Source organism: Mesoplodon mirus (assembly GCF_964341445.2).
Source record: "Mesoplodon mirus genome assembly, chromosome: 2".
NCBI lineage: Eukaryota > Metazoa > Chordata > Mammalia > Artiodactyla > Ziphiidae > Mesoplodon > Mesoplodon mirus.
The window spans coordinates 34,856,348-34,882,363 of record NC_138977.1 but is presented as its reverse complement, the minus strand read 5'-3'; the positions used below and the strand labels follow the sequence as shown (position 1 = coordinate 34,882,363).

Sequence of the window (26,016 nt, the reverse complement as noted above, 5' to 3'; positions counted from 1 at the left end):
GAATGCTTGTAGAACATTTATTTAAATTAACATTAAAGAATCCCTAAGGGAAGGAAAAGTAAAAAAGTAAAAAAAAAGTAAAAAAAATCGATACAAACTAATATAAAATATTATAAAATCAGAAATCTCTAGTCTTTTGGGGGCCATGTGTATCTGTTTAGTTGTCTACTCGACCTCGCATGAGATTTTGTCCCTTATTTTACTAACCTCTTCTCTTCATTGCAAAAAAACCTCCACAAATTCTCTATAGGTTTTATCTTAGTCTCCGAAGAAATAAAAAGCATAGCAGAAAATGGGTGAGATGGAGTGGGAGGTAAATTTAGAATAGTTTCAATCAGTGAAAATCTTGAAAGTACTTTAGTGAGAGAACTATAAACAAAATAAAAATATAATAGTACATAATCCTATATGACTCTGACTACTCAATTTATTCATAACTATAATAAAATGTAACCCTGTGTATACTTATTTAATGTATATTTAAAGTGTAAACATTGATATTAAAATTGAGAAGAGCAGTGTACTTTCCTACGATCTGAATAGTTCCGGAGCATTATAGGGTTATTTCAGTAAGCCCTGTAATAGTCTACCATCTTCCCGCATCTAACATTGGGTTCAGTGTACACCAGCAGATACTTTTTTGGTCATGCAGTTTAGCATTTATTGTGAATCTTAGACCTAAGGCCATGTCATGGCCTCCAGAACTATGCTGTGTCCCTTTGGGGAGGTAGGCACTCAGGTTGGTTGGAGTAACCCAACAATAAGAAGAAGCACTCAAGTTTCTAAAGGGTTTTTTTTTGTTATTTAAAAGTCAGTCTCTCTTGCTCTTTCTCTCCCCTACTCTTGATTTTAGAGGTTTCATATAGTCTTTCTACACTGAAAGAGTGGTCCATAGACCAGCAGCAGTATCTCTGAGGAGATTATTAGAGCTTCAGGCTCTCAGGCCCCACTGCAGACCTACTTAATTGGAATCTGCATTTTAACAGGATATCCAGGTGATTCACAGGCACATCCAAGCTCGAGGAGCCTGCCATATGGGATAGGTTGACACTAGGCTGAAATTATTATCTACACTCCTAGAAGGACTGGTTAGTTTTCCAAACCCATTTACATTCCATAGCTCTTTGAAAGATCCCAACGTACCTCATATTCCTGTTGGAAGCTTCTAGCTTCTATATGCCTTGAGTAGAGAAGATTGTTCATATTATCATAACAGCGTGGGTCATAGGCAATATTACTTCCATTTATTGGTTACCTACTATTTGTTGGGCATGGTGCAGAATGTCTTGTTTATATTTTCTCATTTAATCCTCAACAACTTGACAAAAGAGGTTTTAGTAAGCCCATTTATAGAAAAGAACACTAGGGCTCAGGGAAGGGGTTGCTTGCAGAAGTTTAGATATGTTAGAGCTGAAATTCAAACCCAAGTTGGTCTCACCAAAGTCCATGCTCCGCATCTCCCCAACTTTTTAAAACAGTGCCAAGTTGCTGCTGTGCTGCCGTGTTCCATGTGCAGGAAGGAAGTGCATGCAGTATTCTCCTATTTGTCTGGAACAGAAAAGAAACCTGTGTAAGCGATTGATATTTATGGTGGCTATGATTTCCCCTCTTTCTTGACACATAAATGTTTAGTATAATATTCCTTAAGTTTGTAAGATCTTCGCATAATTTTGTGGATTTTTTTCCTTGTAAATGTGAGGGAAGAGAATTCATAGTTTTGTTTAAATCAAATTCTCAAAAAACGTCCACGACCCACAAATTGTTAAGAACGATCACCCTACTCAGGCTGTATCCTGATGGAATTGGCTGTTGGAATTCCCACCTGTCTGCTGGTGTTATCGACCTCCTCTCTACCTTTAGACTTTCCCCTCACCTACCTCCTTAACCACTCCTTCTCAATCCTGGAAGGGCATCAGGATCACCTCTAGATCCTTTAAAAAATACATGTGTTCAGGCCCCTTCTCAGACCTTTTGAAGTATGATCTTTGGTAATGGAGCTCAGAAGTCTGTATGTATAGGAAGTCCACAAATGATTCTGACCTACAGAGCTGTAAGTCAGCACACTTTTCTTTAAAATCTTTGAAAAAAGAGGATACTTCATGCATGCCCTTGTATGGAGTAATCTCCTGGAGGGAGACATGTAGTAGACTCAGCCCTCCCACAGGTGAGTCATCACCAGCTAGGTACTGAGGCAGCACAGAGACCAGACTCTATTTGGCCCTTTACTCATCTTTGAAGATTCTACTTTGTTACCCACTGCTGCTGAGACTGGTATATGTTTAGCACTTCAAGTCTTTAGTTATGATATTGCAAAAAATAACATCTTGAAGATGTTTTGACAAATAAATTTAACTTTTGAGTTATTCCTGAAAGAGTTAAAAAGAAAGTTTCAAGGAGTTTCTGGGGAGAGATTGTTCAACTAAGCTTTTACATTGCTGATTTTGCTTTAGGTAGTTACTTGTGCTACTACTTTATCTGCTTATTAGGAAATTGAAGTTTTTCTTCTTCGTTCATCCTTGTCTGCTAGAATTGCTTGTCATTTTCCACCCGTACAAGTTCTGATGACTTCACTTTACTCATCCTCTCAAATATTCATCTTTGAACTAAGATGAGCTCTTTATTCATGGTCATAAAGAGAGATGATTGGTAGAAATGGACTCGTGTTTTTCCATTACATTTCGTAATCATGTCTTAGTTCACTATGATGATCCACCATTTTCTCTGTTTCAGAGAACTATCAAAATTGTCATCTATCGTATTGAGGGCTATGATTTGTATAGGACAAGTTTAGAAGCTTGAGTACCAATAATTTGTCAAAGATCCTGTTTCAGTGGAATCATAGGATGTTTTAAGAGACCATACAGTCCAACCTCTATACCGTATCTCTGAGATAGCTTTGTGCCTTCCAGGGGAATTAATGACTTTATTGCAACCATTCTGTCTTCCAAGAGCTCTAGCTGAAAGAAGGTTTATTCTTCAGCTGTATTAAATGCTCTCTCTCTGAACCTTCTAGTTTCAATTCTAGTTTTGTTCTTGGACTTTTGCAGAATCAGTCAAATCCTTCCCCACATAACAACCTTAGGAAACTTAAACTTCAACCTTCAGAAACTTGACACTGCACCTAAATTTCTCTCCTCAAGCTACAAAATGAGTTCCTCATAAGCATTGTTTTCCAGAATAAACATACCAGTCACAACCAAATATGTTAGTGAGAGAGTTGGCAAAGACCTGAATCATAATCACTTGTCTGAAACTGGGACCTTTCCTGTTTCCTCTCTTCTAGTGCCAGTTCATTTAATTCTGTTCCTGGCCTCTTAGATAAATTTAACTTTACATTTTATTTTATTTGATAAGACAAATATCTTACTGGTGAAAGACAGCAGAATCTTCTAAGAGCGTTATCTAAAATAACTAGAAATTAATATTTCTGAAGGATGTTTTAAGGTCCAAAAGCCACCTTTAGTAAATGAGTGCACAAAGGCATCCTGCCAAGTATTTGGGGGAGATCCATAACTATTGCAGTGCTTTAAAGCAATTCTGTGATTAGTATTACAGAAAGATAATCTATCATGAAACTACATCATTAAGATAATCTCTGCCTTATCTCATTTCTGTATTAAAAGTTCTCTGTGTTCACTTCAAGATGCTCTTAAACCAAAGATTTTTCTGAATCTAAAGGCTTTTATAGGCAGTCTCTCCTCAGTAATTATAAAGTGTTCCATGTTACTAATTTTAATTAAAAAATTTTTTAAATTGATTTTATTTATTATTTTTGGCTGTATTGGGTCTTCATTGCTGCGCGCGGGCTTTCTCTAGTTGCGGCGAGCGGGGGCTACTCTTTGTTGTGGTGCGTGGGCTTCTCACTGCAGTGGCTTATCTTGTTGCGGAGCACGGGCTCTGGGTGCGTGGGCTGCAGTAGTTGTGGCACATGGGCTCAGCAGTTGTGGCTCGTGGGCTCAGTAGTTGTGGCGCACGGGCTTAGTTGCTCCGCAGCATGTGGGATCTTCCCGGGCCAGGGCTCAAACCCATGTCCCCTGAATTTGCCACAACTGTGCCACGAGGGAAGCCCCATGTTACTAATTTTAAATAACTGATTTCCGTGAGTGGGCACAGAAATTATATTGCCTTTTCCACTGTAAAGGTAGCCTCATAGGTCAAGACTGTAGGAAGAACAGAGGAAATTTGAAAATGTGAAACTGCTGATAAATATTTTAGAAAAACTATTGACTAGGTTAAGTTTTTTTCATTGATTTATTATGGGCAGATTTAGAGCAAAGGGTGATATAATCCAGTGCATTAGTCCCTTCTGGGATAATTAACTCAACCAAAAATATTCCCCACTTCTCTCTATCTTCCCTTCCTCCTAGAATGAATGGATGATGGTGCAGTGCTTTGGAAAACAGCTCTATATCAATACAAGAAAAAACCCAAACAAACCTCTTTTAATTCTTCCTGTATAAAATTAAACATAAAGAAAGACAGTAGAGTAGAGGCTAATCTGATTATATTTCTTATCATGTGTTTGAAAAGTCTTCAAATTTCCTAGACCTCAGATTCCCCTTCTGGAGAACTTATGAGGAAACTGGGAGCCATACATCCCAAATAATTGCTGTCCAGTGGTGTGCTGGAGTAGGCTTGTACTGGCTGAGGAGACCTATTTTTACTATTCAGTAAATTTGTGAGCTAATTGACCTCATATAGATAGCTTCAAATTGGTTATGGTAGGAGTATTTACACCATGAAAATTGGCATATGCTACAGATCAGAGCTGGTTGTTAAACATTTACCAGCTTCTCATTGTATCTGGCATACTCATGTGAAAACAGACATTTTAATTTAAAAAAATGAACGTATTCATTAATATTAGAACTCTTTCATTGTTTTATGGACTTGTATGGCTAGAAATATCTTCTGGTCTTTTGTTTACCCTCTTTCTTCAAGTAGAGTATTACTAGAAACATTCTGGATGTCATATGTAAGAAAACTTTAAAATTATGTGTAATGGCTAATACATAATATTTTCAAAAACAATTCTGTAATGCATCTCTACAGAATAATTCTGTAATGTATTCTATTTTGACTGCCCATTAAAAATCAGGTTTCCCTTTCAAGATGTCATTTAATTTAATTATTTAAAAAGATTACTCTGAAGGAGGGAGTGAGGGGAGATAATATAATCCTCTAATTCTGTAATTTCTTCTGCAGCTGTTTTTTATACTTTTGCCTTTCCTTGGTTTCTCTTTCTCCCTTCCTTCTTTATTTGCTCCTCATCTCTTCTATAGAAGAGGAATCATTTTTTTATAAGCATACCCATCCTCTTCCATTGTTTCTTTGGACCCTGAAGATTTGCATTTCTTTTAGGAATTTGCTCAGCATTTTAGGTTGCTAAGATGTGCTAAAACAGGAGCCAATTTACAACGTATTTGTCTACGATTTCTAGGAAACTTGCAGGGTTCATTCTGCAAGAATGATTTACAGGCTATAATATGTTAGAATGTCAAACAAGTGGAAACCATTACCAGCACTAATGTCTTAACCCCAGTTTCACAATTGAGGGAGGAAGGTCGTCGATTAAAAGGTCCATCTGTTCCAAAGATGTGTCTGACTTGCTTGCCCAGTGTTTTGTGACTCAAGTCAGTTCAGTGATTGTGCTGCCTGTGTAACTGCTTATCAGTTTCTCAAAATCATTGGTTATGAGAGCATTTTACCATGATATCTTTGAGAAATAGGGTTTTGTTTTTGGATGCTATAGTTGTTCAGCAATGTGTTTAGTGTATTATATGTGCCAGGAACATATATTTTGAAATTGTCCCTAGCTCTAAGAATTATGTAATCAGTGAGTTAAGTATATACACTTCGAATGAGTTAGTGAACTTATATTTTGGCAATAATTTGATGTTGGAGGATTCATCTCAGTGTGAGTTTCATCTCTATTTACAGGATGAAAGATGAAGGGTTCTGTTACTATGATCAAGTTCTTTCTTAAAATACCCTTAATCTACTTATATTTTCTAAATAATGACGCTACACCTCTTAGATAGGACTTCACAATTTACCACCCACTTTCACATTTATCTCATTTTCCATTAGATATTTTCCCTCTGCAGTTTTCTTCCCATATAAGGTCATTGAATAACTGACTCTGAGATGCGAAAGGGACCTTAAATTTATCTGATCAATTACTCTACCCAATAGTCAGCCTGTCTGTTAGCTATTTCGAGGAGGAGAAAATATTAGAGAGACTAATTGGGTCAAATAAGGAGGTGAAAGTAAATTTTGCTTTTTGTGGGAAAGGCAGACTATTATTTTTTTACTTTTGCCCCTTTATTTGATCATTGTTTTCAGGATCAGCCTGTTGAGTATGGATTCTGCTTCAGAGTCTCTGGTCAACTTGAGACCATTAATTCTCCCATTTGGGGGCTTTGCCAGTCTGCTGTCAGCTGCAGACTTGCCTCAAATGCTGAGCCTAAGGGTGTGGGGTTCTGGGGTGTAAAATACTTATGTCTTATTTTTAAAGCAATAGAAATTCATTCCTCCCTCCCTCCCTTCCTCCCTCCCTTCCTTCCTTCCTTCCCTCCATCCATCTCTCCTTCCTTCCTTCCTTCCTTCCTTCCTCCCTCCCTCCCTCCCTTCCTTCCTTCCTTCCTCCCTTCCTCCCTCCCTCCCTTCCTTCCTTCCTCCCTCCCTCCCTTCCTTCCTCCCTCCCTCCCTCCCTCCCTTCCTTCCTTCCTCCCTCCCTCCCTTCTTCCCCCTCCCTATCTCCCTCCTTATTGATTTAGTTATTTCAAATTACATCAATACACAACTGGGGCAAATTAAGAGTTACAACAAGTATGGAATTTAAAATTATTTGCTTGTTCCAGGTGGGGATTTATTATTTCTGACTTCAATAAAAGTTTGGATCTTATGTTAAAAAAGTCTTATAAGTTATTCTTATCTTGTTCTGATGAAAATACAGATCCACTCAGGTACATTAATTGTTCTACGACACAGATGAGGAAGATAGAAACGCAGCCCAGCCAGGCTGAATGTGGTTTGTGAGTTGATTGTCTTTTAATGCTAGCTTGATTGATGACTGTGTGCCATGTGAAGTGACTGGAAAACTGATAGTTACACAAAACTGTGGAAAAATTGGTGCAACAGGGAAACTGTACTTCCTGAGCCAATGTGATGCAGGCTGTGCAAGTGTGATTCCTCAGGAACAGGGTAACTACTTCATAAAAAAGATAGTGAGGAAAGTAAGATGAAGGTAAAAACAACTGTCCCCCAGTGTACTGGGAAGAGTGCCTGCTGCCTTTTCCTCCCGTTGCCAGGAGAGAGATGAGCCAGCGCCTGGGTACACGTGCGTCACCAGTTATAAACACAAGGAATGACGTCTCAGTTAAACCTGGCATGTGGTCCACGCAGACACTATAAACAGGAACGCATATGTCATCCTGTTGTAAACTCCATCTTTATAGCCACAGAAAAGAAAATTAAGTGCTGAGGAAAAGCTGTCACCCCTTTGTTAAACAAATGAAAAGTAAATTGACAGGAGAGGCTTATTCCAAAATCTTCCATTTTATCTCTATTTCTGGATTAAAGATTATGAAGGCAAAGTCTTTTCAGAACCCTTTGTTTAGACCTTACAACAAAAATAGCCTTAGGGAACTGCTTGCCTGGAGAGCTTTATGGTTCTCTGTGACCATGGAGATTAATCTTTGGGAAATCAGCCATCCACAACACTGCTGCCTTCCTCCCCAAAGAAGAATTTCCATTCCTGTCTGAGAATGCGGGATGGGGCAACAAGCATTGAGGACTCAGGGCGCAGCCTCCCTGACACTGCCTCAGGCCCCCTTCAGTTATTCAGTTATTCCCTTCACTGTTCCAGAAAGGAACATCTCAAGGGGAAGCTCTGCTCTCAGCCATGCTGCTGGGAGCATGGGACTTAGAAAAAGACCATTCCTCTATTCATTTAGTCATGAATTTATTTAACTGATATATCTGTGCTCTCACTGCATAGATGCCAGGCACAGGTGAAACACGCATAAGCTGACATAGACACCATCCTACTACATACAGTGTGGGATGGGGATTAAACACATAATCACACTGATAAATGTACATTTTCCAACGGAGGTATTAAAAATAACAAAGGAACTGGACTTGGATGAAAGATACTCTAAGGAAACCATAGTTATCCATGATCAGAGGGATGAGAGGGCAAAATATATGTGAGGAGTAGAGAGCATCACAGAAGAGCCCTGTGCTGAAGGAGGTGTGGCTGGAAGACGGGAAAGGAGATGGTGCCTCAGGAGATGAGAGGTCCTCAGACCAGGCCCCTTGGGGGTTAGAGATCTTGTTGTTCTTGTGAAAGTAAGGTTCTTGTCTCCTTGCAGAAAGAATTCAGAAAGGAGACAGGGGGGTTAAGAAAGTAAAGTGAGAATTTATTTAAGCAAGAATACGCTCTCAGAGGGAGAGTGGGCAGACAGGTGAGGAGCTGCCCTGGGTTTCTTCGGCAAGCCAGTTATAAGGGCCATTCAAATGAAGGAGTGGAATTTCACTGGGGACGGAGAGGTTTGGGGGTCGTATTCCCTGATTTTCATCCCAGCTCCACCTTCCCGAGGGGACGAGGGATTTCTGTCCTTATTTAGCTTTGATTGGAAGTGTCATAGCTTTGGTGCATGATGGGAATTTCTTATCTGCAAGGCTAATTGTAATGAGAGCATAACGAGCAACAGGTTACATTCAGACACTGGAGATTCCTGCCTTTTCCCACCTTTCTTTGTCTGTCTCCAGGACACTTATCACCCCAAAATGTATGGTTTCCTTTCAGTCTGGAAATTCCTGCTTTTCTTTATCTGCCCGTGAACCCCCACTGTTTACAAGAGGCATGGTTTCCTGCCACCTGGCCCCTGGCCCCCCTTTCTCTGCTCACACCTAGCTACCTGCCTGCTCTAACACTATGGAGAACTTTGGTGTTTATGGTGAAGGCCAGTGGGAAGTTAGCTGATGGATTTTCATGTAGAGGGAACTGGATGAGGACTGTATTTTGAAAAGATAGCTCTGGATTTGGGAGGAAAAAGGGCCAGAGAGAGGCCAGAGAGATGGTGGTAATATTTCATTTTGGAGCCTTGAAGCTGGTTGGTTGTGGATCCAAAATTCCTGCATGGTTGCCTCCCTCCTAAACACTGTTCGCATGTCAGTGCCCTCCTCCAGACCCTGTGTTCCTTGAGTTCAGGAATGCTGCTTTACTTGCTTTAGGGGTCCCTGTAGTGTCTGACACTGGACTTTGAATACATTCAACAAAGGCTGTATTTAAACTGTGGCTCTTCCCCAACTCACAAGACATGTCAGTCGCCTTAAGAGATCACAGCCCTTCTGTATTCTGGTGACAGTATTATGTAGCGATCTAATTTGTTCCTTAAGACAGAGGAAGTGTATAAAAATACACTTTCCTTTTCTTTTGCTAACTCATATATGCCTTGCACTTTATTTCCATATGTTAATATCTTCTATAAAATGACCTTTAGAGTCTATCTTTATGTCAACCTAAACCATTGCTAGTGTCATTACTACCTCCTCACAAATATAATAGACATATTGGGGAGATTGGTTCCTGAGACTTCCTACAGAGCAGGAAGCAAAACCACACTGGAAATTTTCTGACTCTGGAAACATAAATAAATAAAGCAGTGATATGGAGTGGTGTGGCCTGTGGCAGACTGGAAAAAGCACGCTCTATCCCAAGCATTCAAATTCAAACACAAGATACGCTCTGATAGCCAAACAAAACACTGGGATGCTGAGTTTAGCTAAGTGACTATGAGTTTGCCATTCCTCCTTCAAGTGATTAAATAATTTTAGTATTTTAATCCAGAGGAATAATAGAAAATTTCAATGTGCTCACGTACTCATTATGAGTTGTGGGCCAAGCTCTTCTGAGTGACCAAAGCTCCAAAGTTGTGTTGGGGTAAAGCAGCAGGACCAGAAAGCCTCCAACACTGCAATCTTCTCTAATAACTTTGGGAGGCAGGCTTCTGAGACCCCCCTGGCTTCCTGGTCTCTTGCTTTCTTCTGTAGTGGACTGGTGCAGTGTCCCCTGTGCCTCAATCCCACTAACACACACTGAGTGGGTGAGTTTGACAGAAAGGAGGAGGTTATTACGACTTGAAATCAGAAGCAAAGAAAACATCTCTTCCCACATGCATACCTTCAGTGCGTGTCCCTGGAGGTGGTTTAAGTGAGGCTTTCTTTCCCTCCAAGTGAAAAATGAGGGACATATAAATACAGCCCTGACCCTCCTCCCACCTGATCCTTAGATTAAGATTAGCTTCAGCTCAGGCTGAGAGGTCACACAGGACATGGTTTCTGCAGCTGGCGGTCACTCAAATCACACACCCAGGAATCTCATGCAAAGAATATTTAGATAACACGTTTCTAAGAGAAGGATAATTCCAACTTCTTCTTTTTTTTAACCAGGGGTGGGCAGTCCTAGTGATTTTGTAAATGGGAGGATCTTGTTCACTGCAGAAATTGGGCCTTTTGGATCGATGAAGCAGAAAGGAGCAGAACAATAGGATTAATTAAGATTATTTTGGATTTTGGGGGCCGGGTGCGGAGGTGATTGCACACTCAGGAGAGCGCGGCGGCAGGGGTGGTGTTGGCAGCGTTCGTGTGCTCGGGTGTGAATCGCCGAGGGAGGAGGCGGTAGAGGAGGAGGTGGCTGCGGTCGTAACGGTGGCGGAGGAGGCAGGCACGAATCAGCTGCGGGCGGAGACATGGCCAACATGGCGGTGCAGCGAATCAAGCCGGAGTTCAAGGAAGAAGAGCGAGGAGACGAGCAAAAATCAAATTAAAGTAGATCTTGCAGATGAGAATTTTACAGAATTAAGAGGAGAAATAGCAGGACCTCCAGACACACCATATGAAGGAGGAAGATATCAACTAGAGATTAAAATACCAGAAACATATCCCTTTAATCCCCCTAAAGTCAGGTTTATCACTAAAATATGGCATCCTAATATTAGTTCCGTCACAGGGGCTACTTGTTTGGATATCCTGGAAGATCAATGGGCAACAGCAATGACTCTCCGCACGGTATTATTGTCATTGCAAGCAGTACTGGCAGCTGCAGAACCAGAAGATCCACAAGATGCAGTAGTAGCAAATCAGTACAAACAAAATCCCGAAATGTTCAAACAGACAGCTCGACTTCGGGCACATGTGTATGCTGGAGTACCAGTTTCTAGTCCAGAATACACCCCAAAAATAGAAAACCTATGTGCTATGGGCTTTCATCGGAATGCAGTAATAGTGGCGTTGTCTTCAAAATCTTGGGATGTAGAGACTGCAACAGAATTGCTTCTGAGTAACAGACGTAGAGCTGCTGATATAGTCAAGCTTGCTCCTTCTTGAGGAGCATCAACATCTGCTATTTTTAGGATTCTGTGTAGAGTTCTTTTAAACTGGCATTCTTGCCTAATGATGTTATCTAGGCACCATCGGAGACAAAATAGTCTCTGCTCTGTAAATAAAGTTAATTAAACGTCTCTGTAAATTAAAAAAAAAAAGATTATTTTGCTGCCATGCTCTGCAATTTTATTACTCCTCCTAAAATGCAATGGAATAGGCAGCATGATTTATGTTTGTATTCTGGGGCCTTCAGCAAAATTTATCCTCTTTGGCTGCATTTCTACAATAATGATAATAAAACTATCTGTCTTCTGTATTTTAGTGGGCTGTTATAAAGAGAAAACTAGATTATGTATGGTAAAGCACTTTACAATGACAAGGCAATGTGATATAATAATAACAATATTAAAAAAAAAAAGCAAACACATAGCACTTGTTTTTTGCCAGGCACTGTTGTAAGCACTGACACTCATTATTTAACTTTATAATAACCTTATGAGGTAGAATCTAGGATCTCATTTATAAATGGGGAAACAGACACAGAGAGCTGAAGTAACTACTTGAGGCCAGCCAGTAAGAATTGGTGCCAGGATTTGAAACTACCCAGTCTGGCTCTAGAAGTTAATGCTTTTAGTCACTATGGTTTAAAAAAGAATTTTTTAAAAAGTAGATTTTTAACTAAATGAGAAGACCAGCATTTGAATCCTGGGTTCATGGGCTGTGTAACTGAAGTCAGGCCTCTCAAGCAGTCTGAACTTTAGTTTGCTCACCTTAAAATAGAGATGGGTAATAACACCTATTTTTAGCTGTTTGGTGGGTACTAAATAAGAAAACATGAAAATTCACTGTTTAATGGTAGGACGCACACGATGTACTATTATTAGTTATGGGGGAGATGTATATTTGTCTGCTCTGGCTGCCATAACAAAATACCACAACAGACACTTATTTTCTCACAGTTCTGGAAGCTGGAAGTCCAAGGTCAAGGCACCTGCAGTGTTAGTTTCTGATGAGGCCTCTCTTCCTGACTTGCAGGCGGCTGCCTGCCTGAGGCGTCCTCATATGGCCTTTTATTCATGCATGTGGAGAGAGAGAGAGAATCTTTGGTGTCTCTTCCTCTTCTTATAAGGAAAACAATCCTTCTGGATTATGACCTCATTTAACCTTAATTACCTCCTTAAAGGTCTTATCTCCAAATACAGTCACATTGGTACTTAGGGCTTCAACCTATGATTTTGGGGGGCACAATTCACCGCATAACAAATGGGAAGCTAGGGAGAGAGAACTAGAAGGACAGAGGGGCATTTGGAGTATTATATTTTTAGGGCAGGTTTCTTAGGCGTCAACTGTGGAGGGCAAAGAAGTTATCAGCTGCGTGTAATAAATTAGTAACTATACAATATTTTTTACACTATATGTCATTTGCCTTCTCTTTGGTGCGATAGAAAAAGTCTCCATACTATCTATTTTTGTGCTTTTAGGTGAGCCTGAATTTAAATACATTGGGAATATGCATGGCAATGAGGCTGTTGGACGGGAACTGCTGGTTTTCCTGGCCCAGTACCTGTGCAACGAATACCAAAAGGGGAATGAGACAATCGTCCAGCTGATCCACAACACCCGGATCCACATCATGCCCTCCCTCAACCCTGATGGCTTTGAGAAGGCAGCATCTCAGGTGGGTGTGGGCCAGCTCACAACAGGGCATGCTTGCTTTTTTTTTTTTTTATGGTTTGTACATATATGCTCATATATAAGGAATATATGCTCACATGAAGCTTACAGATAGTGCAGGGGCGGGTATAAGTGATATGGTGTTTAATTTGCTGGTAAGGAAAAAGTGCAGAAGGTAAGGGATGGTGGGCGAGGGTTTCTTCAGCAGAAATTGCGAATGAGAAATTTTGTTAGTCAATATTAAATTAATGTTTTGTTTTCGTTGTTAAATGAATCATATTTATTCATTCATGTGTGTGACTAGGTAAATTTCTTCCTAAAAATCTAGAAGTTTGAAAACTATCTACTGCCATGTATTGAAGAGTGAGGCCATTGCTGTCTCTGAATGAGGCTATATCATAGCGCCCTCTACTGAAATCAAGGAATGAAGATTTTTGGCCAATGTTTCACTGATGTTTAATCCTTATCTATATGTGATGTGTAAAGTAAAAAACAAACAAACAAATAAAAACAAAACCCTCCTACCTACAAATCAAAATTTATTTAATACATTTTAACTGTTAGAGAAGCTGGGAAGTAATTATGTTTTCTCAGTTAAGTGTGCTCCCTTTTTGTTTAGACAGGGGTGGAGGACATTTTATTTTCTAGTTTGAAATAATTTTCTTATTTTACGGGAACATATTAAAGCATGTATTTAGCATGTTAATCTATAGTGAAGAAGTTGTTTTGTACCTTAAAAATAAAAGATCAAGTGACCTGATAGTTTGACTTTGTAAGAAACCCAGACAGTGAATTTCTGTAAGTATAATATATAATTTCTAAAGTTATGAGAGAAAAGTTCTAGTAACATAGATAATTAAATTATTGACTATTTTAAGGTGATATTCAGAACTGTAAGACAGGATAGACAAAAAACTGTCATTGCTATTTTCTGTCTTATAGGTTTTTATTCCTTACAGTCTAAGGTATCTGAGTTTACATGACTTTAAGAATATGGGCATTATCTCTATATTAGAGATCTAGTATAATTTAACAGTAAAACAAGAAAATCTACATTATAGAATATAACTGAATATTCTGGAAATTTATTAAATTTCCAGATTATGTCATTAGTGGAATGAAAGGTTTAAAACTGAACAAAAAATTTTCAACTTACAAAGTTGAAGCAAAAGTTCTAGAGCTCATATTTTTTTATGAAGATGGTAAGAGAGAGGTATATTATTAATATGTAAACAACTTACGTTAAATTCATTTTAAGCATCTAAACTTCTTTAGTAATTTATTCTTTTGAATATTTAAAAGTAGTTGCTGTGGTTTTCAGAGGCAGTGAGCATTTTACTTAAACCAAGTACAGAGTGGCACGCTGTGAGACATGCCATCTACTACTAACACACATGGACTTTTTTTGCAGTTTTTTTTGTTTGTTTGTTTGTTTTTTTACTTTTTTTTTTTTGCGGTACGCGGGCCTCTCACTGCTGTGGCCTCTCCCGTCGTGGAGCACAGGCTCCAGACGCGCAGGCCCAGCGGCCATGGCCCACGGGCGAGCCGCTCCGCGGCATGCAGGATCCTCCCGGACCGGGGCACGAACCCGCTTCCCCTGCATCGGCAGGCGGACTCTCAACCACTGCGCCACCAGGGAAGCCCTTTTTTTGCAGTTTGATGTTGAATATCTTTTAAATAAAATTATTATTGACATTTAAAATATTGTTCCTTGAGAGTATTTTCAAAACATCCATAATATATACTTTAAACCTGATACTTTCATGTGTATATCAGTAAGATAGTGAAAATGCCATTGTAGGAGGATATTGTTGAAACGAATAATCTTAATAAATTATTTTAGAAACCATTAATGAAGACCTTAAATAGATGGTAACAATAATAATAAATAACTGATGATTTTCCTCTGATTTTTTTGTTTTTTCAGCCTGGTGAGCTGAAGGACTGGTTCGTGGGTCGAAGCAATGCCCAGGGAATAGATCTGAACCGGAACTTTCCTGACCTGGACAGAATAGTTTATGTTAATGAGAAAGAAGGTGGTCCAAATAATCATCTGTTGAAAAATCTGAAGAAAATTGTGGATCAAAACACAAAGGTAGAGAACATGTATGGTTTTCCTGGGTTCTGTCCTCCAGCCTAAGGAAAGATGTCTATTATCTTCATCACAATGAGGGATGCAGGAGTGTTGTGAAAGCTTGTATGGGATAGTTCACTATGGCTGTGAAAGTCAAGGCTGGGACGCCTGGGGCCTGGAAACTAGTCCTGCCCCTAGAAGTGGTCAGGGGTTTAGGGAGTGGGAGGTAGGGACAGGGGTAGGAGGGAGAAACCAGTTGTCTAGAAAGTCTTTTTGGCCTCTTCAGAGGCCCTTTATCAGCACATCTGATTAGCAACTCCTACAGCATTCCACACTTGTTGACCTTTTTCTTATTTTCCAGAACTTTCTCCTCTTCTGCCTTGCACAACTGCACTTTCTCCTACCTCTTCTAGTACCTTTCAAACCACTCCTCAGTTTCTTTCCCTGCTTCTTCTGCCTTGGCCTAAACGCTGGCCTTCAGGGTCCCATCTGCTCCCCTCCTGTCTCTCCTTGGGTTTCCATCCTCTCCTGGACCTTCAGTGTTGTCCATTATACAAATTCTCCCAGATCTCTTTTGCTTGCTCACTGAGTCCCTTTATCTGGTGACACCTGGGGCCTCAAGCTCAGCATGACCAGAAATAAATCATTCCCTAAGAAAACACTATTCTCTCATTTACTTGATCATCAAAGCCTTGATTTTTCCATCTCTGTCACCACTCACCACCCATGTAACCAGATCTTGGCGATTTGGCCTCCTGACACCCTTCAGCCTTTCCTTCCTCTGCCAACTCAGGCCCTGTGGTTTGCTCTGACGAGGAAGGGATCCCCCATTCCTGTTTTGGGTTCGGCCTCTCCCAGCTCCATTCAGTCTTCTCAAATTCGTCCAGAGTGATCTTCATACACAAATTATTGCTCTATTGCTGAAAAACCCTAACCTTGCCGGGTCTCCACCGCCCAGAGGATAAAGGAAAAGACTCAAAATGTCAGAATAGTGTGATGGTTTATTGTGGAGGCTCTGGAGGCAGCCACCTTGCTTCAAATTCTGGTTCCGTCCTTGCTGTGTGAGTTTTGCAAAGTTCTATAACCACTGTGTGCTTCCTCCCCGTCATCCGAAGTGTGGACGTGACTGTAGCATCCAGCCCATAGTGAGGTTGTGAGGATTGGATGAACCAGTACATGTGAAGTGTTGGAGGCCAGGACCTGGAATTGTTACTGCTGTGTCAGCGTCATTGCTCAGTGCTCTGTTACGGACCACAAGGTCAGATGGACGCACACACTCACTAAACACTGGGTTTGAAACTCATAACGTTTGAACACTATTTTCAGTTCCACAGAGGGGAGGCGAGCCCATCACAGAGGAAAGGCAAGGACTGCTGGGGGCAGCCCCCACTGCGTCTTGTGTCTTTCCAGGCAATTCAACTCTGGCTTATCAGCTTCTTCTAGCATCTTTCCTAAGTGAGAGCTTGGAAAAGACAGTGTCTCCATTTTATTACAGCTCCAGGGCCATTCAAGTTTCTCTTGGCCCCTGGCAGCTGCCAGCTCAGCCACTCTTTAGTCTGGCTTTGATATGCCATGTACTCCCTAAGCATACTGTCTTCCCTTTCCTTCCATGTCACCTCCTCTGTGAAGCCTTCCTCTCCTCCTCCAGACAGATCCTGTTGGGCCTACCTTTATGTTCTTTATATATATTTCCAGTCTGGTGCTTATAGTTATATAGAACTTTATAGATGTTATATTATTATTTGTTTACACAGCTGTTTTTCTTTGTGATTCTGGATTTCAATCCCTTGATTACAGGAATTAGAATTCCTATTTGAGTCTGACTCATAGTAGGCTTGAAGCCTATCATGAATGAGTGCAGTCCAGCCTGGCAAGCAGATCGCAACACCAGCTGCTGGAGTTCCAGACATGCAGTCAGCACGTGGCTGGGACACTGGGTAGAGGATCCAGGAGAGAGGGAGTCTCAGCTTATTGGTCTAAAATTCTTCAAATTCTCCTGCCAGTATTTAGAGTTCATCCCAGAAACCTGGGCTGAGCCTACAAGTGGGGACTGGTCTGTGAAAAGGGCTGCCAAGGGCTGAGGATTTTGGCAGAACTTGATAAGTGACTCACGTAAACACTCCTGTTTCTTTTTAAATTAATTTATTTATTTTTGGCTGTGTTGGGTCTTCGTTTCTGTGCGAGGGCTTTCTCTAGTTGCGGCGAGCGGGGGCCACTCTTCATCGCAGTGTGCGGACCTCTCACTGTCGCGGCCTCTCGTTGCAGGGCGCAGTCTCAGTAGTTGTGGCTCACGGGCCTAGTTGCTCCGCAGCATGTGGGATCTTCCCAGACCAGGGCTCGAACCCGTGTCCCCTGCATTGGCAGGCAGATTCTCAACCACTGTGCCACCAGGGAAGCCCCAACACTCCTGTTTCTGAGTCACAGATTTGCAGTTTCTCAGCCCCTAAACCATCTTTCCCTGGAGAAGGGAGAGCTGGAAAAGCAAAGGGCAGGGGTAATTAGAGGGGAAAAGAGAGTAGTCTTGTGTGATGACCCGTGAGGCCTAAGACAGAAATGAAAAACTGTTCTGGAAGCCCAGTGTGGGTATCAGCCCAAACTTTTGCCCATGTTGTCTGTTAAAACTAAGAAATGAGAGAAAGAATTCTGGTCACCTATCATAGAAGAATTGTGAAATAAACTCATGGTGACAGGATATGAGATTAGCAGTCTTCATGTAAGTGCCTTCATTTTCAGCCAGCACTGCCTTCCTCTTCCTCAATGGGACTTGTATAATATTTATATTAGATGTTTTCAAATTTCTAGTTTGAGCAATACTTTTTTAAAAAGATGCTTGTTCAAGGCACTTTAAAAAAAACTAGAGCTTTTATTTTAAAAAGTCTCAATGCCAATACTTTTTCTGGGTAAAGGTAAAATAAAGAAAAATGCATAAAAATTAAATTTTAGTCTCCTTTCTGGAACAGAAGCAAGATTTGTTTACATTTTACTAAATCTTCAGTAAACCTGCTTAAATCACAGGATGATATCACCCATGTCTGGCTCATCTCCTTTTTCCATCTTTGTCAATTAGACAGAGACAGTGTTTGGACGGGCCCAGTACAAGATACATAGTAGGCATTTCATTAATGTTATTACACATCACCCCTTTCTCACTTCCCCTTCTTGGCCTTGTAGTGGTGTTTGTGTATGTAGCTATGTGTGTGTGTGTGTGTTTGTGTGTGTGTGTATGTATTTACTGAGATATAATTAATGTATAGCACTATTTAATATGAGGTATACAACATAATGATTTGATATTTTATATATTGTGAAATTATCACCATAATAAGTCTAGTTAACATCCATCACCATACACAGTTACACATTTTTTTTCTTGCCGGGAGAACTTTTAAGATCTTCTCTCTTAGTAACTTTCAAATATACATTACGGTATTATTAACTATCTTCTCCATGCTGTACATGGCATGCCTAGGACTTATTTATTGTTTAACTGGAAGTCTGTACTTTTGACTCCCTTCACCTATTTCATCCACCCCCGGCCTCCTGCCTCTGGCACCCACCAATCTGTTCCCTGTTTCCTTAGAGTGGTTTTAAAATCTCTATGGTTGTAGGAATCAGGGGTTAAATATACAGATTCCTTACTTACAATAGCCAAGATATGGAAGCAACCTAAGTGTCCATCAACAGAGGAATGGATAAAGAAGATGTGGTACATATATACAATGGAATATTACTCAGCCATAAAAGAGAATGAAATTTTGCCATTTGCAACAACATGGATAGACTTGGAGGGCATTAGGCTAAGTGAAATAAGTCAGACAAGAGAAAGATAAATACTGCATGATATCACATATAGGTGAAATCTAAAAAAAGAACAGGCTAGTGAATATAACAAAAAAGAAGCAGACTCACAGATATAGAGAACAAACTGGTGGTTACAGGGAAGGGGGAGGGGCAAGATAAGGGTCGTGGATTAAGAGGTACAAACTACTATGCATAAATAAGTAAACTACAAGGATATATTGTACAGCACAGGCAATATAGCCAATATTTTATAATAACTACAAATGGAGTATAACCTTTAAAAATTGTGAATCACTATGTTGTACACTGAAACATATAATATTGCACATCAACTATAAGTCAATTTTAAAAACTGTAGATTCCTGTGATTGCTGAATCAAGAAGTCTGGGGTGTATATGCTATGGGAATGAGTGATAGAGAGGAATTTACATTTTTACCAAGTCCTCCAGAGGCTCTCCTTGCTCTTCCAAACCTCTCTGAATACAAGGTCTCTCCTGCTCCCTGGAGTTCTTCCTGCTAAGTCATTTCTCATCTGCTCTCAAGCTCTTCAGCCTGGTCACTTCCACCATTATCTGGGCTCGGTACATAAGCCTTGGCTTGGACTGCATGGAAACAGAGTGATTAAATCAAATAATTATATTAAATACTTGTCTTTAATGGCTAGAGTGGTGAAGAAAATGGAATAAATATAGCTTTGATATATCTTAAGAGCCAAAGCCATCTACTTATAGAGCATAACATTTGAGCTATATTTACAGTCTTTAAATGGAAGTTTTAAAGATAGGTCATAATTGGCTCTGGATTCTGTTAAGGGCTCCATCTAAGAGGTGCTCCAAAGCCTTCCCTATGGATTAGTTAAATATGTGATTACAATACAATACAGGAGATTTCAGCATTTAGTCAGCCTAAAAGACTCTATTAATAGTCAAAGAGAAATGGAGTTCAACTTATCAAATTGTGGAGTTTGCTTGCTTGCTTTTGAACATCTAGTAACATGAACATTAGCAATAGTGTATGTATAGGAACTAACAATAGGCTAAACCTAATAGCCACATAAGACTTTGTGTATTCAGGACTGTATCTTTTTTGTTCTTTTTCTCTTTTAAAAAAACAGCTTTGTTGAGATATGATTTACATACCATAGAACTCACCCATGTGAAGTGTACAATTCAGTGGTTTTTAGTACATTCAAGGTAATGAGCAACCAATACCACACAGTTTCGGAATATTTTTATCATCTCAGAAGGAAACCCCGTACCCTTTAGCTCTCACCCCACTATCCCTCCACCCCCACTCCAGCCTTAAACCACTAATCTGCTTTCTGTTTCTATGGATTTCCTTGTTCTGGCCACTTCCTATGAGTGGAATCGTATAATATGTGGTCTTTTGTGCCTGGCTTGTTTCACTGAGCATGTTTTCAAGGACCATTTATGTTGTAGCCTGTGTCAGTGTTTCATTTCAGGACTGTATCTTTAAATTTGTTTCAAAAAACATTTTCTTTAAAAACTTTTTTATTAAAAAATTAATATTTTATTATAAACAAAAAAAGCAAATATAAATAAGCAGAAAAATAACCCATTGCCCAACATTCTTAAATGACCACCATTCACATTTTGGTATGTGTCCTTCAAAATTATTTCTTACACATGAATCAACATATAAATATATGGAAACATGCCATTTTGAACCCTTTCAGGTGAATAATAAATCTAAGAGTACAGTCTGCTGCAGAATGGCGTTGCCTCCTGAGCTCACATTCAAACCTATCCTCCACTCTAGGGAGTATTTGCTTGCTTCCCTATCCAAATCTACTTTATTTTTCCCCCGAGACATTGGGAAGTTCCACCTCCTTCCTGAAATCCTCAGTGATTCTCCAAACCACAGAGATTTCTGTCTCCTCTGAACTCAGTGAAATATTTGTCAGAGCCAATCACTGGGTTTTGAATAAATAGGGAAGATGGGGCAGATGTACAAACAAGAGGACTGACAAGAAATTCAGCAGTAAAAGAAAACCTTCTGAACAGAATATTCTAGAAGAATGTGTGATAAACCCATATCATATAATATTAATGCCATTCTTGAGCAATCGAGCCTAATAAACCGTAAATTTGTTGCAAAAAAGCATAAACGTTATAGATTTTTTGATTAAATTGTCCTATATTAGTTATTTTAAAGTTGATTTAAATTAAAATTTAAACTGGATTTGATTTATTTATTTATTTATTTCTGGATTTGATTTAAATTAATTTAAACTTTAGAAACAAATTTAAGTGTGTATAAGAATTTAGTTTATGATAAGGGAGTGTTTCAGATTATTATGGAAAGAATAGATTATTCAATAAATGGAATTGAGACGAATCCATCTCACAAATATTAGCATAGATCAAAATAAAATCTAGATGTATTATGACTTAAATATAAAAAGTATGAACCTAGTAAAAGAAAACTTTGGTAAATTTGTCATTTTTGGAGTGGGATAGAACTTTCCAAATCCCAGTACAGAAAACTGGTGTATGGTGGCCACTTAATAGTTATTGAATAAAGGAATGAAATATAATAGCAAAGGACAAGACCGTAAAAAAAGATCAGTAGATTTGACAACATAAATATCTTAATGTTTTATAGTTTAATTATTATTATTCTTAAATTTGAAAGGCAAAGAAACTTGGAAAATATCTATAATATGTAGTAGATAGAAGGTTAATGGTCTTTTTTTTTTTTTTTTTTTTGCGGTATGCGGGCCTCTCACTGTTGTGGCCTCTCCCGTTGCGGAGCACAGGCTCCGGACGCGCAGGCTCAGCGGCCATGGCTCACGGGCCCAGCCGCTCCGCGGCATGTGGGATTCTCCCAGACCGGGGCATGAACCCGCGTCCCCTGCATCGGCAGGCGGACTCTGAACCACTGCGCCACCATGGAAGCCCAAGGTTAATGTTTTTAATAAATAAACAACTCTTGCAAATTAATAAGAAAATATACATTTCAGTAGAAAAATCAGTTAAACCATGTATAAACATGTCACCAAAGAATAAACCTAAATGGTCACTAAACATATAAAAAACTGCTCTAGTTTTATTAATCAAAGAATGAAAATTTAAAAAATTCTATTTGTCATGTATCAAAGTGACAGACTTAAAAAACACATATCCCATGTTGGTAAGAGTAATTACAAATGACAGGTTCATTATACTGTTGCTGGGTACATTGTTGTATCTTTCAGGGGTGCAGTCTGGAATACATTTAAAAATTTTTTCTAAATGTGCTTAGTTTTTGGTCAATTCTTTCCATTTCTAGGGAAATTTCCCTTAAAAAAATATGGATCTGCACAAAGAGTGCAGCTACAAGTGTGTTCACAGCATTTTTTTCACATTAAACAAGTCAATACCCAGCAATTGGCAATCCACCCCCCACAGCTTTATTGAAGTATAATTGACACATAAAAATTGTATAGATTTAAGATGTACAGTGTGATGATTTGATATATGTATATGCTGTGAAATGGTCACCACAATCAAGCTAATTAACACATCCATCACCTCACATAGTTATCTTTCTTTTTTCTTTTGTGGTGAGAACGCTTGTGACCTACTCTCTTAGCAAATTTCAAGTACACAATACAGTATCATTAAGTCATCTGGGGATACATTAGATTCCCAGAGCTAATTCGTTCTGTAACTGAAAGTTTGTACCCTTTGACCAACATCTTCCTATTTTCTCCTCCTCTTCCACCAAGTGGAGATCCCTAGTGCTCGTGTAGTAGCTCTGAGCCAGACTGCTGGGTTTGAGTCCAGTCCTACCACTCCCAATGAGGTGGCCTCATGCTATTCCCCGATTTCTCTGTGTCTCACTTTACTCATCAGTAAAATGGGGTATGTGCAGTCCCTATCTAATAGGGTGGATGTGAAAATCCAGTGTGTCACACAAAAGTGTTTAATAAGTATTAGTTGTTATTTGTTCCATGTTTAAGAATATGTCCATACATTGGATACTACTCAGCCATTAAAATAATAATTCAGGATATTCAGTGACATGAAAAAGTGTTATCTGTTGAGCAAAATAGGTGGCATACAAAATGGTATATAAATGATATTAATTTCCTTTGTGTTTATCTCCTCTACATTTTTTACAATGAACATATTTTTTTTATAGTGAGAATAAGATAAACCAAACAAATAATAAAGACAATATCCTATTCTAAATCACAATCACAATTAGGAGTAGCCTACATGAAAAATAGGATAGTTTTGAAACATTAAAGCTGACATACTGAAAATAATGTGGGATTTATAGTTTATATACTGGATTTGAATCTTAAATGTCTGAACTTGGACACATCATTAACACTCCCAACTCTCAGATTCTCCCCTGCAAAATGGGGATGTATATCCCCTATCAAATGGGGGTGTTGTGAAGCTCAATAAAACAGTGTATGTGAGAGCTATTCATAAACTGAACTGAGACATACAAATATAAGATCTAATTATAACCATCAAAACCTACTGATGCTTTTAGTTATTCTGTCCCAAAGAACAATATGAATCATATCTCCAGTAAAAAGCTTTCTTTTTTTTAAATCAGAGAGGTACTTGGTAGTTTGAGAGTCTTCTAGTTGCTATGAAAAACTCATCACATAAAAGTATCAAGCTTTTGGCTCAGTTTAATTCTTTGGTATACATTTCTTTCCTCCTTTGTTTTGCTTCCAAGGTACAAGGGGCTGTGAATCATTCAAAAGACAACATGAATTCCTGAAACTTTTGCCTTTGTTTTAAAATTTAAGATGATCATCCCAAAGTAAACTATATGATGGTGAAATCTGGAACAGACCCAATTTAATTTTTTTTTTTTAGGAAAAATGTTTAAAGTAGTTGAAGGGAATTGGAAAAATAGTAAGCAAAAATTGGAAGGAAAATCTACCATATGTTTCTTCAGTTGCACCACCACAGAGAAAGAACCCTGTTCTGTGGGTCAGCTATTTTCTTTTCTCCTTGTCTTATCCTTAGTTATTATTAACAAAGATCAGATGGAGTTGTGCCCAAATTTGTAAGTGATTTGTATGCTGTTTTTCAAGTTACAAAGAAAGAAAAGCTGGCAGCTTTTGAGTAGAACTTTCAAGGAAATCGAAATATTTTTTATAAGTCTGAGAAAGATAGAGATGGGGAATGCTGCTCCTTTCTTTCTTTCTATGAAAACGATCACAGAATGCTTGGAATATGACCAGCTTTCAGTTGTTGTTTTTGGTTTTTGTTGTTGTTTTTACATTTTCTATGTCTTTTCTGTCAAGTGATCCCACCAATGACTGCCACATTTAGAATACTTTTAATCTCTAATCTTTAATACAGCTTGCTCCTGAGACCAAGGCTGTCATTCATTGGATTATGGATATTCCTTTTGTGCTTTCGGCCAATCTTCATGGAGGAGACCTTGTGGCTAATTACCCATATGATGAGACACGGAGCGGTAGGTGTCCTTCCTGCTTCTCTAATTGGTTCAAGGTTTACAATTCGTTTACAAGAGTGTATTGGATGATTTCTGTAATATTCTTTTAAGGGACTGGTCATTCATTGATTTTGCCTGTAGAAATACATCTACTGAACTGGAATATCCCCTATTTCATGTGGTATTGGCATATATATCTGGCAGAAAAAGACTATAAATTAAAAAAAAGTTTAGGTGAAGAGAAACATGATCTTGACTGAATACTTAGAGAAGAGAAAGGGAGAAAACAGAAGTCATGAACTTGGGTCACTCTTGGACTCTGGTAAAATGGAGGAATAATGGAATTTATGTAGGTTTATGTACAAGATGGCTTAAAAATGGAGGCAGCCTTTTGGCGCTCCATCAGGGCCCATATACATCTCTGCATGTGTCTTTTTGTCCACTCACACTTCTGCATTTGGAACTGTTTCTTGGTGGTGTCAGGGAGGGGAAGTGATGCTTTGGTTTCCTTTAACTAGTTTTAGTTAAGCTTTAACTAGTTTTAGTTAAGCACAGCAAACTTTAGCCAGATAGATATTATCAGCTTAATTTTTGTTGTTCCAGGAAATTTCCTGCTTTGAATGGATTCTCAGGAGGCTTTGAAAAGTTAGGTCTTTGTAAACACAGGATAACTGTAGGTATTGGAAACCGAGTTTTGAAGAGTCTTTGGTAAAACATCCTTAAAATTTGGAGATTTTGTGGTTTGTCAATAGCTGGAAATTTAAAGGACTGGCATAGTTGATAATACAGAATAAGAATACCGTGTACTAAAATAGATATTATTTATTTCAGTAATACACATAGGAAATTTTTTAAAACTGTAAATTTAGATACTGAAAAATATGTGTGAGAGTGGTTCATAGTGTCTGTGGAGTTAACAATGGAAATCTCCTTGCTGTCTTCCCAAGTCCAATTTACTATGAACTTGTCACCTTTTCTTGTGAAGCTTTCAATTCATAAGCAGAATGTACATTCTACCCAGTTTCTGCTTTGTGGTATTAGGAATGGACGTTATACAACCTAAAAACTAAGGTGTAATTGTTGAGTACGTAAACCTTCAGTCCTTTCCCATAGTGATGTAGCTAAAAAATACGTCAGCAAGAGATCAACAACAAATCACTCTTCAGAAAACACGCAGTGCTCCTCAGCCTGTGTCAGTTTCTTTAGTCTTGTGGGTTTATTTTCCAGGTAGTGCTCATGAATACAGCTCCTGCCCAGATGATGACATCTTCCAAAGCTTGGCTCGGGCGTACTCATCCTTCAACCCTCCCATGTCGGACCCGGATCGGCCCCCATGTCGCAAGAATGATGACGACAGCAGCTTCGTAGAAGGAACGACCAATGGCGCAGCGTGGTACAGCGTGCCTGGAGGTGAGTTTCCCTTTCGCTCTTTATGTGATTAGTGGCTTTTAAAAAATAATTACCGTTTACATTTAGGGAAACTTCAATCTTCAGTCATTAAGAAATAGACTGAACCTATAGTTCATCCATTAAAATTAGTCCGCTTTCTGAATGAATGATTGCTATGTATTGTTTTTTGTTGATTTTTAAGAATCAAGATGCTAATTGAAGAGCTGTAGTAAACGAACTGAAGACATCC

At 39.1% G+C, this 26,016-nt stretch overlaps 1 protein-coding gene and 1 pseudogene across 2 annotated transcripts in view; both read left to right on the top strand.

The window, feature by feature from the left end:
- The window catches only part of CPE (carboxypeptidase E), a 109,504-nt gene that overhangs the window by 67,223 nt on the left and 16,265 nt on the right, over window positions 1–26,016 (top strand). Inside the window, exons 2-5 of the mRNA XM_082611655.1 lie at window positions 12,876–13,072; window positions 14,996–15,163; window positions 24,281–24,402; window positions 25,609–25,787. Coding sequence (XP_082467781.1) covers window positions 12,876–13,072; window positions 14,996–15,163; window positions 24,281–24,402; window positions 25,609–25,787 — 666 coding nt within the window. The remainder of the gene's footprint in view (window positions 1–12,875; window positions 13,073–14,995; window positions 15,164–24,280; window positions 24,403–25,608; window positions 25,788–26,016) is intronic.
- LOC309798633 (ubiquitin-conjugating enzyme E2 K-like) lies at window positions 10,761–11,397 on the top strand (annotated as a pseudogene). Its single transcript has one exon. The product of its transcript is annotated as a ubiquitin-conjugating enzyme E2 K-like (transcript).